At 37.2% G+C, this 15,658-nt stretch overlaps 1 protein-coding gene across 5 annotated transcripts in view; it reads left to right on the top strand.

The window, feature by feature from the left end:
- The window catches only part of DPY19L3 (dpy-19 like C-mannosyltransferase 3), a 75,474-nt gene that overhangs the window by 16,564 nt on the left and 43,252 nt on the right, over positions 1 to 15,658 (top strand). For all 5 annotated transcript variants that reach the window (XM_074369857.1, XM_074369856.1, XM_074369854.1 and 2 more), the window contains one exon: positions 14,097 to 14,187. In XM_074369857.1, the coding sequence (XP_074225958.1) occupies positions 14,097 to 14,187 (91 nt within the window). The remainder of the gene's footprint in view (positions 1 to 14,096; positions 14,188 to 15,658) is intronic.

Raw genomic sequence — 15,658 nt, 5'->3', positions numbered from 1 at the left:
GCATTTGTTGTAAAGCTAGTTTGGTGGTGCTGAAATCTTTTAGCTTTTGTTTAATCTGTGAAGCTTTTGATTTCTCCATCAAGTCTGAACAAGAGCCTTGCTGGATAGAGTTTTCTTGGTTGTAACTTCCCCCTTTTCCTCACTTTAAATATATTGTGCCACTCCCTTCTGGCCTGTAGAGTTTCTGCTGAAAAATCAGCTGATAACCTTATGGAAACTCCCTTGTATGTTATTTGTTGCTTTTCTCTTGCTAATCTTAATATTTTCTCTTTATTCTTAGTTGTTGTCAATTTGATGACTGTGTTCCTTGGTGTGTTCCTCTTTGGGTTGATTCTGTGTGGTACTCTCTGCGCTTCCTGGACTTGGGTGACTGTTTCCTTTCCCAAGTTGGGGGAGTTTTCAGTGATTATCTCTCCAAAAATTTTCTCAGGTCCTTTCTCTCATCTCTTTCTGGGACCCCTATAATGTGAATGTTAGTGTGCTTCATGTTGTCCAAGAGTTCCCTTTTAAACTATCCTCATTTCTTTTCATTCTTTTTTCTTTTTTTCTGTTCTGAAGTAGTGATTTCCACTAATTTGTCTTCTAGCTCACTGATCTATTCCTCTGCCTCATTTAGTCTATTCTTGGTTCTTTCAACTGTATGGTTCATTTCAGTGATTTTATTCTTCAACTCTGAATATTCTTTATATTTTCCAACCCTTTGCTAAAAACTTCGCTCTCTGCATCTATACTCCTCTTGAGTTCTCTGAACATCTTGGCCATCATTACTTTAAATTCTTTCTCAGATAAATTGCCTATCTCCTCATCACTTATTTCTTCTTTTGTGATTTTATCTTGTGCCTTGGCCTGGAAGATACTCCTTTGCCACCTCATATCGTCTATCTTTCTATGTGTTTGTGGATTCCTTACACAGGCTTTGGGATTATTGTTTTCTTATTTTTAGTATCTGCCCCTGGTGGATGAGGCTGGACTAGAGGCTTACGCAGGGTTCCTGACAGGAGGAGCCAGTGCCTGCCCACTGCTGGGTGAAGCTTGGTCCTGGACCTCTGGCGGGTAGGGCTGTGTCTAGAGGCCTTTGTGGCTTAGGAAGTCTGATGATGGGTGAGGCTAGGTCTTCGTGCTAATGATCCAGTCAAGATGTCTGCCTCCAGGAAAGCTCATGTAGAGTAACACTCTGGAATGTCCACCACCAGCTTTTATGTCTCCTGGGCGAGCCGAAGCTGTCCCCCACATCCCCAGGAGACACTCCAAATCCAGCAGGAAGGTCTGGCCCAGGTTCCTATGAAATCACTGCCTCTGCCCTTGGACCTGGTGCACGTGAGTTTTCGTGTATGCTTCCCAAGCAAATGGAGACTCAGTTTGCCCCAGTCCCGTGAGGCTCCCAGAGCCAAGCCCCCCAGCCTTCAAAACCAGATGTCCTGGGGTCTCCTTCTCTTCCCAGTGCCGGGACCCGAGCTTAGAGCTGACGTGGGGCTTAGCGCTCTCCTGTGGGAGGGCCTCTGCGACTTAACAAATCTTCAGCTTGTGGGTCACCCACCTGAGGGGTATGGGGCCCAGTTATATCCCAAGCATGCCCCTCCCACCATCCTGCTGTGGTTCCCTCTTTATGTTTCCAGTTGCAGAAGGTCTTTTTTGCTAGGCTCCAGTCTTTTTTCGATGGTTGTTCAGCATTCAGTTGTGGTTTCCTTGTAGTCACGAGGAGAGGCGAGCTCGTGGTCCTGCCACTCCGCCATCTTCCATTATCCTAATCTTAATTGCCCTACCATCACTAGAAATTCTTTATATATTAGACAGAGTTAATAATTGTTTTATTACTGTAACAGTCATCAATGATACTGAAGATATGTCTATACACATTATGATTTAAACCTGAATTCCTATGTAATTTCTTTTTTTTAACATTTTTTAAAAATTGAAGTATAGTTGATTTATAATGTATTAGTTTCTGGTGTAGAGCATAGTGATTCAGTTATATGTAAATATATATATATACATTTGTTTCCATTGTAGGTTACTACAAGCCATTGACTAGATTCCACATATAAGTGATACCATGTAATACTGTCTTTCTCTGTCTGACTTACTTAGTATAATAGTCTAGGTCCATCCATATTGCTGCAAATGGCATTATTTCATTCCTTTTATGGCTGAGTAATATTCCATTATATGCATACATACATACACATGCACACACAACCTGCATCTTCTTTATCAAATCATCTATTGATGAGCATTTAGTTTGCTTCCATGTCTTGGCTATTATAAATAGTACTGTTATAAATATTGGGGTGCATGTATCTTTTCTCTGGATATATACCCAAGAGTGGGATTACTTGATCATATGGTAAGTCTATTTTTAGTTTTTTAAGGAGCCTCCATACTGTCCTCCATAGTGGCTGCACCAGTTTATATTCCTACCAATAGTGTAGGACGGTTTCTTTTTCTCCACACCTTCTTCAGCATCTATTATTATTATTTTTTAATTTGTATTATTTTTATTGAAGTATAGTCATTTGACAATGCTGTGTCAATTCCTGGTGTGCAGCATAATGTTTCAGTCATACATATGCATACATATATTTGTTTTCATATTCTTTTTCATTATAGATTATTACAAAATATTGAATGTAGTACCCTGTGCTATACAGTACAAACTTGTTCTTTATTTTACATATAGTAGTTAGTATTTGCAAATCTTGAACTCCCAATTTATCCCTTTAAATTATCCTTTGAAGTTATAGTTACAAGGAAAGAAAACCCCTGGAATAAAAAAACATAAACCTTCCAAACTAAAGACACACACGACACACACACACACACACACACACACACACACACACACACACACACAGAGACAAGCAGACACAGCTATGTAGTGAAGGATTTGTCCCAAAGAGCAATGAAAAGCATGACACAAAATGTATTAAATATGGTCAAATATTTTTATTTAAATAAATATAAATGGGCTTTACTCACCTAATAAAAACTTTGGATCACAAAGCAGAATTCAAATCACATGCTATATACATAAGATCCTCCGAGAATAAAGTTACTTAGATTAGACCAAAGATAGGACTAAGGACTTACTAAATAAATGCAAAGAGGGGAGAGAAAGTCTCAGACAGAAAGTATTAAATGAGGCAGAGAAGGGCAATATTTCACTGATAAAGATGTAAACCACAAATATGACTATTCATGTATCAAATAATTACAATATTTATGAAGCAAAAAATGACAGGAAATGTGAGAAAAATACAGAAATACATTAGTGTTGAAGAGTTTTAATTCTCAGTTCATAGAAAAGCAAGTGGACAGAAATAAGTAAGGCTATGAAAGACCTAGTGAAAATGCTGAATATGATAGTTCTAATCTGTAAATATCTAAAGAGAGAATATACCTTCGTCTCAGATATCCACAGGGCATTCACTAAAACATTGATAAATTAAGCCATAAGGAAAATCTCAGATCCAAAAATGCAGAAACAATATGGACAATATTCTCTAATCACAGTGCGATGGTGCATAGTGTTGGCTTCTTCCTGATTTTAGGCATAAATGTGACAGTATCTTCTTTTGTTAATTTATTCATTCACTTAAATAAAAATTAGAACTAATTAAAAAGAAAAATCACTTACCACCTGGAATTCTAAAATATTTTAAAAATAACTTTTGGGTCTCATGAAATTAAAACTGAATTTATAGAAATTATAAGTGAAACCTAAAAATTGATGAGGACCGTATTTCAGGACTATGGGTTACACAGCTAAAAGAGTATCCAGAAAAACTGTATCTGTAAATATTATGAAATGGTGATTTTTTTAATGAAATAATGAATTATTCCGCTTATGAAATCTCACAATAGGAGGGATAAAGGTAAAAGAAACTTATTAACTAGAAAATAGGAAAACAATTCATAAAATGAATAGTTATTTTGGGCATGAAGACTGAAGAAAGATAAAGATGGGGTAGGAAGTGAAAATATCCAAAATAAGAAATAATAGAGAAATAATTACAAAGATCATGAAATATGGTAACAGAGTAATAACTATAGAGACCTTGAAATAAAAAAGAGCCAAGTAAGACAATTTCATTTGATTTTATGCAAATTAGATGAATGGATAAAATGGGTGATTTTCTAGAAGAATATAAATTACCAAAATGGCCCCAGAAAACACAATTTCTGTAGATATGATGGAGAAAACTTGAGAAATACATCCCTATCCCTCACCCCAAAATACCAGATCCTGTTGATTTTATGGAAGAATTCTACTAAACCCTTAAGGAACCAAAATAATTCCCGTGGTATTTGAGCCATTCTAGAACACTTATGAGGAAGAAAACGTCCAAATTACTGTTATGTATCAGGTATTACACACCAGAACTGAGGGTCAGAGTATAACTGCAGTCACTCTCCTTATTCCCACCAGTTGTGGTCTGTCAGGTCACTGAGAACAGAAGAGAATCCCGAACCACCGCTCCTGGGGACATATGTACATGTGTGTATAGATACACTCATATTACACATAGGTTACCATGCTAAATTCTCAAAACTCCTCCTGGTAGATTCTATTTTCCTTTTTTTTTTTTTTTAAACAAAAGAGAAAATGAGGTTCAGAAGTGTTAAGTGACTTGCCTGAGGCCATCCACTAACAGGTGCCAGTGTTGGGATTTGAACCTTGTCCAGCTGGCCCCAGAGCCGGGGCTTCCTGGGCTGTGCTGCACTGCCTCTTACTGTCTTCATCCTCTGATTATCTCTTTATGAGAGATGGAAAAAGAGGCAGACCACAGCTGGGAACCATGCATATCAGGCGACTCAAATTCTTGACATATCTAAAAATGACTGCAAAAGCACAGAAGTATTGATTTTGTCGATTTTGTTTTTGACAGTGTTGTTATAAATTGTAGCTAGTAGGCAAATTTGCGAATAAGAAATCCATGCATAATGAGGATTGACTGCATATAATCCAGATAGCATTAAAAAACAAAACTCAGAGACTAATCCTAGTATATATATTGGGTCCAAAATCCTAATTAATACTAGTAAAGAGAATCCAGTAGCACATTAAAGCATGACACACTACAAAAAAGTCTTTTTTTTTTTTTTACCAGGAATACAAAGGAAATTGTTGGGAAATCTATTAATATACTTGTTTGCCATATTAGTACTTCAAGAGATGCAAAGAAATGTATTTTAAAATTTGACATCATTTCCTTGTAACATATATAAATCAAAATAAGGGTAAAGTAGGTAAGCTCATCACATCAGTAGAATGAAAAAGGAAAAACCATGTGATTATCTATTTGACAATCCTTTATGATAAAAATGCCCAACTAACTAGAAATAGAAGAAAACTTTAGCCTCATAAAGGGCATTTGCCCAAAACCCACAGTTAACAGCGTACTTAATAGTGAAAGACTGAAAGCTTTCCCCCAAGATCAGGAACATGATAAGAATATCTGCTCTAGCCACTTGTATTCAGCATTGTACTGGACAGTCTAGTCAGGGAAATACAGCAAGAAAATGAAATGAAAGGCATCCAGATTGGAAAGCAAGAAGTAAAACTGTGCTTTTGGATGACATGTTCATATATTCAGAATCCACCAAAAAAAATTTATTAGAACTAATAAATGAGTTTATCAAGGCTGCAGGATACAAGATCAGTATACAGAAATTAGCTGTATTTCTATATAGTAGCAATGAACAATATAAAAATGAAATTAGGAAAATAATTCCATATATAATAGTAACAAAAAGATATCTAGGAATATACTTAACAAAAAAGTATAAAACTTAAACCACATTCATACATTGGAAGACAGTATTGTTAAGATGGCAATACTTCCCAAGTTGGTGTACAGATTCAACATAATCTCTGTCAGAATTCCAGGTTGGATTTTTTTTTTTTTCTTTGCAGAAATTGACCAGCTGATCCTAAAATTTATATGGATCAAGAGACCCCAAATAGCCAAACAATTTTGAAAAAGAACAAAGTTAGAAGACTCACACTTCCTGATTTCAAAACTTACTACAAGGCTACAGTAATCAAGAGAGTGTGTAGCACTGGCTTAAGCATAGACATATAGATCAGTGGAATGGAATTGAGAGTCCAGAAGTAAACCTTACATTTATGGTCAATTGATTTTCAACAAGGTACCAAGACAATTAAATGGAGAAAGACTAGTCTTTTCAACAAATGATCTAGAGACAACTGGATATTTATGTGCAAAAGAATGAAGTTGGATCCTTTCCTTATACCATATTGCAAAAATTAACACAAAATGGATCATAGACCCAAATATAAGGGCTAAAGCTATGAAACTTAGAAGAAAATGTATGAGTAAATTTTTATGGCTTTGGGTTGGCCGGGCCTTCTTAGATAAACACCAAAAGCACAAATGACTAAAGGAAAACTAATTAAATTGGACTTTATCAAAATTGGAAATGTTTGTGCTCCAAAGTACATTATCAAGAAAGTGAAGAGACAACACTCAGAATAGAAAATATTTACAGATCATGTCTGATAAAGGACTTGTGTCTAGAAAATATAAAGAACTATTACCACGTAATGATTAAAAAGACAACTTAATTTTAAAAATAAAGGACTTGAATAGACATTACTCCAGAGGTGATACACATGGCCAACAAGCATGTGAAAAGATGCTCAATATCATTAGCTATCAGGGAAGTTCAAATCAAAACCACAATGAGATAAGACTTCACACCTACTAGCAAGGCTATAATGAACAGGCATAAGTGTTGACAAGGATGTGGAGAAATTGGAACCCTTCTCCACTGCTAGTAAGAATTTAAAATGATGCATCTGCTCTGGAAAAGTCTTCCAGGTCTTCCGTCAGTCAAACTTAGACTTATTGTATGATCTTAGCAATTCTACTCCAAAGTTTATGCCCAAGAAAAATGAAAACATATCCACACAAAACTTTGTACACAGATGTACACAGCAGCATTTTTCTTAATAGCTCAAAAGGTGGAACAACCCACATCAGTGGATGAATAGGTAAAATGTGGTATATCCATACAATGGAATATTATTCAGCAATTTTGAAATGAATTACTGATACAAGCTACAACATAGATGAACCTTGAAAACATGCTAAATGAAAGAAGCCAGGTACAAAGGATGGCATTTATGTGAAATGTCCAGGAGAGATCAGTCTAAAGAGACAGAAAGTAGATTGGTGTTTGCTTAGGGTTGGAGGGCATGTAGGATTTGCAAGGTGACAGCTCAGTAGTGTGGTGGTTCTTTTTAGGGTAATGATGTTCAAAAATTGGTTGTATTGATGTATTCATAACTGTGAATATTGTAAAAAGCCACTGAATTGTACGCTTTAAATGGGTGAGTTGTATGGTATGTGAATTCTACATTGGTGAAACTTCAAAGAATAGATGCATACTTTTTTCTGGTATAGCACGCATACATCTATGACCAAATGCTACGACCTCACCCATTAGGGAAACACTAGAGCAAAAATATCCAATAGAACTTTCTGCAATGATGAGAAATTCTTTATGTGCGCTGCAGTAATACTATATAGCTGTTGTCCGTGTATGCTCAGGAACTGAGGAACTGAATTTTTCATTGTAATTAAATTAAGCACATGTGTCTGGAGGCAGCACAGCGTATCCCATTAAGAGCATATCCCAAGACAAAGCTATCCATTACTACTGCTCTTATTCTTCCCTTTCAATCTAGATACCTTTTATTTCTTTTTCTTGTCTAACAGCGGTAGCTAGGTCTTCGAAGCCCTTCAAGACCACAGTAGATAATTGTTCCTCCAAAATTCATAGAGCCAGAGTAATATAGGTAAAATGAAGAAGCAGAGGAACCTCTCCCAATTAAAAGAACAAGAGAAATCCCCTGAAAGAACAAATAATGAAACAGACTACGACTGTTTGTAACATTGCTTTGGTGGTACTAGCAACATAAACATGAGAAGAAATAAAAAGTCTAAAAACTGAAAAAGAGGAGGTAAAATGATTTGCAGATGGTGCAATTATGTATACCTGGAAACCCCAAGAGAATCTGAGAAATTATTACAAGCAATAAGAAAATTCAGAAAACAGCAGGGACTAAATACACAGAAACCAAGATATTTTATTTTTAAATGTGATAAGTTGAAGTTAATAGGGACGGTAGACTTCAAACGTGCCCTTTAAAAAAGTGCTGCGTGGCAGTCCTGTAACACTGCTGTTTACCCCCCAGCTCTCCTGTTTGACTGTTTTAACCTTTCCCACCCTCCTTTTCTTCACCAGACCTTCTCCAGTCTTCACTGTCAGCTGGTGACATTGCTTCCTGTTTCACTGTGCAGGGAAGGAAAAAATTCTTTTTCATTCTACTCTCCTAGGAGTCTCTGGCTGGAGTCCTGTAAAGTGAACTGACAAAAGACAGATTAACAAGAGAAAAGCTTGCAAATTTACTTAATATAATTTTTATGAGAGAGAGGAACTTTTCATAATGAAGACCTGAAGAAATGGTTAAACCTGAGCATTTATATTCTAAATTTGATGAAGAATCGAGAATCACAGGAAAACGTAATAGGGTGTGAGCCGCAGGTAGTAAACTGGGGAAACTGAACAAGTGCTGTTCATTCAGGTTCCTCTCAGCATTCCCCCATCTTCAGAGGTAAAGAGGTTCTTTTCCTCTGGGTATGGGGAGGGCACCTCTCACCAGAGTCTTATGACCTGCTTCAGGGGAGAAGGGAGAGGTCAGAGTCCTTCCGGTGCCTGCAATCCCGCAAATTCCTTCTGCTTAAAATATTCAATATGCCAAGAAGCCGTATTTTAGGGGTAGCATATTCTGAATCCTGTCAATTGAGAAAGGAGAAGCAAATTTCCACGTGCCTCCGCGCCGTCCCTGCCTGGATCTGTGTTTGTATACGCCGACTTTTTCTCTCTTGCTCTCTGTCCTATCCTCCTGGCAAAAGTCTGTCCTCCTTTATCTTGCAGTTACTGTCCAATTTTTTTGCTCATCTTAACCAAAATTCCCCCCAAAGCTTGTGGACCTGTCACCCTCTTCCTCTCTTCCCGTCCTCTCTCTCTTGAACCCACTCTAGTCAGGCTTCACCCACAGCGCTGCTCGTAAAGAGTTCTGCTTATGTCACAGATGACCTTCAAGTTACTAAGTCTAGTGGTAGTTTCTCAATCCTTTTTTTTTTTTAACTCCTTTATTGTGGTATGGTTCCTGTACAATGAACTACACATATTTCAACTGTACAATTTGATGAATTTTGATAGATGTCTACACCAGTGAAACCACTACCACAATCAAGACAGCTAACATTTCCATCACTCCCCGAGGTGCAGTTTTCGATTTCCCCATTTAGCCCTTCCGTCAGGCCTCCTTTTACTTGACCTGTTGGCGTTTTTTTCTTGGCTCCAGTGCACACATTCTCCGGGATTCACTTCTGCCTCTCCAGCTGATCCTTTGGCTCCTTTACAGGCTACCCCTGAGTGACCTCTTGTTGGCAGACAACCCCGGGACGCAGCTCTGTGTTTTTCTGTCTACCCTTACTTCTAAGAACAGTCTGTTAATAGCTGTAAATACCAGCTCTTTGCTGGTGGCTCCCACATATCTGTCCCTGCTCAGACCTCTCCCCTGAACTCCAGACTTGCATGTCCAGCTGCCTGCTTGGCCACCTGCGTTTGGATGTCCTGTGGGCATTTCAGACTTAACAGTTTCAGACTCAGACACCTGACCTTCTCTACCCTCAGATGTTTCTCCTTGAATCCCCATCTCTGTAAATTGCAGCTTCACCCTTCAGTGGCTCAAGATTTCTGTCCCCAAAGAATTCTAGTTCTCTCAAACCCCACATGAAATCCTCCAGGAAATCCTATCAATTTTCTTTTCACAATATCTAGAGTCTGATTACCTCCCACCACCTCCACCTCTGCCTCCACCTGGATGACTTCAGCAGCCCCCCTCCTGGTTCCCCAGCTTTGCCCTTGCCCGCGCTGAGTCTTTTTTGAACGTAGCAGCCGGTGCAGTTTTAAATGTGTGGCAGTGTATGTCTCTGCTCAGACCCTTCACATTCAAACTCAGCATGTCTAAAACCAAACTCCTGGCCTCCCCACCTCCCTTCACACATACTTTCTAGCTCAGAGTACAAGCCCCGAGTCCTTGCACCACCAAGACCCAGTGGTCCAGTCCCTAACCCACATTACCTCTCAGACTCCACTTCTGCCCCTGACCTTTCCTTGTTCCCTCCACTCAAACCACACTGCCTTCCTCACTGTTCTCCAGGCTGTACGTGGGCTGTTTGTCTGACTGACAGGCTCTCCTTTCATACATCCACATAGCTCACTGTCACCTCTTCCAGTCTCTGGTCAGTGTCACTTCCTTAGTGAGGCCCTCCCTGCCCACCTCCAAGATCACACCACCACCCCTTACCTCCCTATCCTTCTTTGCTTTCTTTATTTTTCTTATTTATTCTCTTCTTCTGCTCTAGATTATAAATTCCATGAATGTAGAGATTTGTGGGGTTTTTTGTTCCCGGCTGAATCTCCCAGCAAAAGAATGCATGTCATTTGTTGGTGGTCAGTAGGCATTTGTTGAATAAATAAATGGATCAATGGATGAATGAATGAATGAAGATAGATTAGAGGAAAAAGAGACCAATTAGAAGCTCAGAATCCAGTTGGGAGGCTAGTGTAATAGTTCAGGCAAAAGGCTATTCCTTCCTTTTAATTGATACTTGTCTTTCTTTGTATAGTCATTTTCCTTTTTAAAAAAATGCATTGTTCTTTTTCATTGAAACTTAAACTCCTTGGGATCAAAGACTGAATTCTTAAACCTTTTTGTTTCCCCAGCAGATAGATGTTTAATGATAAGGAAAAATAATTCTCATTTGGCTAAAAGTACTCAAGTCACTCAATTTTTTAAAAACCTTTTTTCCTTATGCTAACATTTTCTGCTGTTACTCTCTTATTCATTTGATTATGACAGAATTTGCACATCTTCCTATTGAATACTCCTGCAAAGCAAGGGGTCTTTAGAATGAATAGGGTTAATCGGCAAAGTGGTAACTGTGGTAGTCCCATGACTAATGACTGCTTCAGTGTGAACCCGATGGAAGTACTGTCACTTCAACAGTAGTCTAACCTAGTCACAAACACTGCTTGGCAACTGTCTCATGTCGCGGCTTTAATCAACTCTAGGGTAAGAATCATTTCATTCTAACAGATGGACATGAATTTAACCAGACAATAAACCATGTATGTGCCGTAAATATGTTTGCTGAGGGCGTGATTCCCTGTACAGAACTTTAGGAACAGCTGTCTTATCATGAGCTACTGTTTCTTGGTGAGATGATTTGTTAACCTAATTCTGAAACATTACATTTATCTTTAATGTAATCTTTCAGTGGCTTCCCTACTACCAGCAGCCTAGTTATTTTAGGGGCAGTTTTTATAAACAACAATTATTTACATGAGATTTAAAAAAAAAACTAATGATATGGTTCCTTTGCAAATTTGGTGTAATTTGTCTTAAAGGGCTTGTTGCCTTTTGTGTGTTGCCAGGGGATGCAAATCATTAATTGTGAGCTGTCATTTTTTTTTTCTTGATGCTTTTTTTCTTTTTAGTACTTCTGTCAAATTACTATATAAACTACTACTTAAATGGTTTTAGCTGAACAGTTTCTTAAAAATACAGTTCTTTTGTCTTTCCACTTTTTCCTGTCATCATCTTCAGAGGCAATTTTTTTCATTCTTTCAACATTGCTTTCCCTGTGGAACCAATGCAAATTAAAATATGAAGTATTTGTTCATTTTGCATTCTTTGGAGGATAACTTCTATTGGTGTACGTTTTCGTTGGCACAATCCAAGAGACAAAGTATAAATTGCTGTAAAACCAGAAAAGTGTTTGAATGAGTAAAGCAGATGTTCTCTTAGCATGAAGCAGATGTAAAACTTGCAAGTGTCTGTCTAATAAAGGATAGCATTTGGTTCTGTGCAGCTGGTGCCAAGACTACCGATTAATCATGTTGAAATGCATTTTGACTAATCAGGATCCCCTCTGTTCTTTACACATTCTGGGTATATTAAAGAGAGAGAGAAAGATGGGGCATAAAAGTGGCTTCCTACTTTTAGTACATTGAGCAGTGTTTTCTCTTTCTCCATCTTTATGAAGTCAGTCTCCTTTTATTCTTAGAACTGTATCAGATATGAAGCCCCCTATATGTGATAACTGATTTAGTTCTCTAGTTTGGTTTGGATTGTGGGTTTGATGTTAGATTAGCCCACTGAAGACAGCCATACTTTGAACACTTTAAGCCAACTGGAGGAAAAAAAAAAGAATGTAATTAAACGTAGTGTGCTTTCCCCCCCACCCCCGTATTTACATGGACAAAAGCTAATATTTGCTTAATTAACATCAATTCATAGGTTCTGTGGTTACTTGACCAAGGAAGAGGTTGAACATTCTAGAACTGAGTGATACCAATTTAGTTTTACGTTATCAAAAGCAATAGAGCAGTTTTCCCCAAAGATTAAAGTTGAATGGATTAACATGGCGCTAAGAAGAGTTGTCCTTATTGCTGTGAAAGATACAACACAAATCGGTAGCAAATGTAAAAGCTAAAAGAGCTACGTCACTTTCTGTTTTCCTTTTTAAAAAGCGAATGTTCTAATGAAATTAAATTTCAGAGCCTGATGGGCCTTTTTTTCATGTTTGATGTCCCCAGGATAAATGTGTTTTCTCTGAAGGAAGCTTATTATATAAGAAGGTTTGCTACCCTTCCCTCCTCCTGCTTTTTGAAAAAAGAGTCAACAATGATAAAACATAACAGTTTGTTTCAAGGTCAATAAGTTGATGTTTATACTCTTTGATAATTGATTATTTCTTCAATGCTCTATTTATGGATTGATTTATAATACTTTTTTTAAAGGGAAGAAGAAATATTTCTTTAAATATTTGAAGGGTAGAAGGAAATACATTAAATAATGTCCAGGCCTGAAGATAAATAGCATGAGTGGTTCCTTTAATGAAATGTTTATTACTGTTTGAAGAATAATTGGAGGTAGGGGAAAAACATGTGCTAAAAGACTTTTTCCACTAGAAAGTAAGATGTTCAGTGTTTATCATCTTCCCCCAGTAAAGTTGGGTTTATAGAATATGGATCTGCTGTAATAGGAAAAAAATGAAGATGGAAATACATTTTAGACAATGTGTTACAGATTCTAGAGCATTTTTTTTGAACACCAATGTAAAAGAATCTATAATGACATAGGTTATAATTTTTTGTTCATTTTTACTGTTATATAAATACATGAAATGTAGGATCTAAGAGTATTAATAGGATTGTTCTTGAAAGTCTTCCCTATGTTCATTATCAGGTGCCTCCATATTTTGTATTACTGATTTAAATTTTAAATTTCATAAAAGCAGCTTACAGCCAAAAATGACTAATAGCTTTACTTTAAACTTTCAGTTTTTCTAAAATTAAATATTTATGTGAAAGTAGTTTAATATTTCTTGTATCCATTTTCCTACATGAACATCTTTCCACCAGGGTTACACTTGTCAAAACAAAATTCAAATGTAGAAGGTCTGCCCCGTTTTGCTAAGAATACCTTATATTCTTAGAGTAAAAAGAAAGTTATTAATCTTACATAATGTTATTAGCTTTTAGGCAGGTGTCTAATGCAATTATAGTTCCTTTTATTTGATGTTTTTTATACTGCCCGTATTTTATTTCTCACTAATATTACATAAGAATGGTGGTGTATTTTTTTTTAAGTTTTAATTTGTATGAAATAAGAGAAAAATGTTAACTCTGAAACATCAACTTAAATGGAACTAGTTGCCTCCATTTTTTTGAATGATTTGTTACGGCAGATTTTAAACATCCACAAAAGTGGAGAGAGTAGAATAATAATCTCCTTTAATATACACTTAACTTCAAGAATTATCAGCCCTCTATTGTTTTTATTTGCCAAGAGTTCTTAACTCTGTATTTTCAGAGGTATTTTTTTTTCTTCTTCCTTTGAAGTTGTAGTTCTTTATCCTGTTTCTACAGTGACAATGGATATTTAAACCAAACTAGGTCATGTAAACCCAGTAGACCTAACTTTATTTCAGGAAGTGGAGCGAGAAATCTCCTTCAGAACAGAATGTGGACTGTATTACTCCTACTACAAACAGATGCTGCAGGCGCCCACCCTCATGCAAGGTAACTGCAACTCGTAGTTTCACTGGGGTCCACTGCATTGTTTTCAGTATTTCAGCCAAAACATACTTTTGCATTAATGCATTTTAAAAGCTGTATGGAACTTGTGTAGTTTTTCTTAGAACTTGTGTAGTTTTTCCTTGATAACGTAACATTTCAATCCATGAAAATGTTTTGCTCTGGCAGAAGTTATACAGTATTTTTATATAACTCCTCTCCTTGCTTCCCATCTCTACTATTCCATCCCATATTATCAGTTCACGGTTTCTTGGTTTTACTGTTGATTTTTTTTTTTTTTCATGATTGTTTTGGAAGAGGTGAAAGGATTATTGTCTAAAAACTGGAGGCATGTTGGTGATACAGATGAAAATCACAGTTCTGCTTTTTGTGCCAGGGCCCATTCATTCCTTTATTTTGCAGTGACCATTTTCCCACGTTTTCACTGTTTCTGAGTGGTTTAGGGCTCATGCTTCTTTACCTCTATTCCATCTAATGGAACCCCCGAAAGGATCTCTTTTATGTCATATTATGTTTGGTGTGCTTAACATGGGTGCACATCACAGAGAATTGCCTTTTCCTGGGCTTTGTTTGGATTCAGGTATATTTTTGGCAAGAATTCTGCATGGGTGATGTTCTGTACTTCTAATTTTATTACAATAAGAGACATGAAATTTTGGTCCCCTTTCTTTTTGTGTCATGAAAGTTAATCAGTTGGTCCCCATGTAGATAGTTGCATTCACACATAATAAGATTAATGGCCCACTAGCGTTTTACTTAATGGTTTTAGCAGCCAGTGATGATTATTGCCTCTGTCAGTTATTTCAATAAAGTTATAAAAATGACTCTTATCATTCCTCCTGCATTCATTACCTGGAACTCTGTTAGAAGACTCTTTTCTCATCAACTGTTTGACTACTCTGAAGTACAGTTTATTGAAAAAGGCAGGCTAAGTGTTGATTTTCTTTTTCCCCGTACAGTTGATCCTCGTTATTCATGGATTCCATACTTGCAAATTCACCTACTCACTGAAACTTCCTTGTAACCCTAGAATCAATATTTATGGCGCTTTCACAGTCATTTACGAGCATGTGCAGGGTGGTGAAAAATGTTAGCTGCCCGACATGCCTGTTCCCAGCTGAGGTCGAGCAAGGTGATGCACTGCTTTCTTGTTTCAGCTCTCAGACTATAGAGTCCTTTTCACAGTCTATTTAGTGCCATGTTTTTTGCATTTTTGGGCTTTGTGTTGGTGATTTTGCTGTTTAAAGTGGCCTCCAAACATAGTGCTGAAGTGCTGCCCAGTTTTCTGAAGTGCGAGAAGGCATGCAGAGAAAATAACGTGTGTTAGCTAAGCTTTGTTCAGGCATGCGTTCGAGTTCTGTTGGCCATGAGTCAAATGTTAAAGAATCAACAGTATATACTAAAGAAGGTGTCTTTAAACAAAGATTCATACAAATCAAGGTCATGTGTTGATGAG

Source organism: Camelus bactrianus, chromosome 9 (assembly GCF_048773025.1).
Source record: "Camelus bactrianus isolate YW-2024 breed Bactrian camel chromosome 9, ASM4877302v1, whole genome shotgun sequence".
Taxonomy (NCBI): domain Eukaryota; kingdom Metazoa; phylum Chordata; class Mammalia; order Artiodactyla; family Camelidae; genus Camelus; species Camelus bactrianus.
This window is presented reverse-complemented; position numbering and strand designations above follow the sequence as displayed.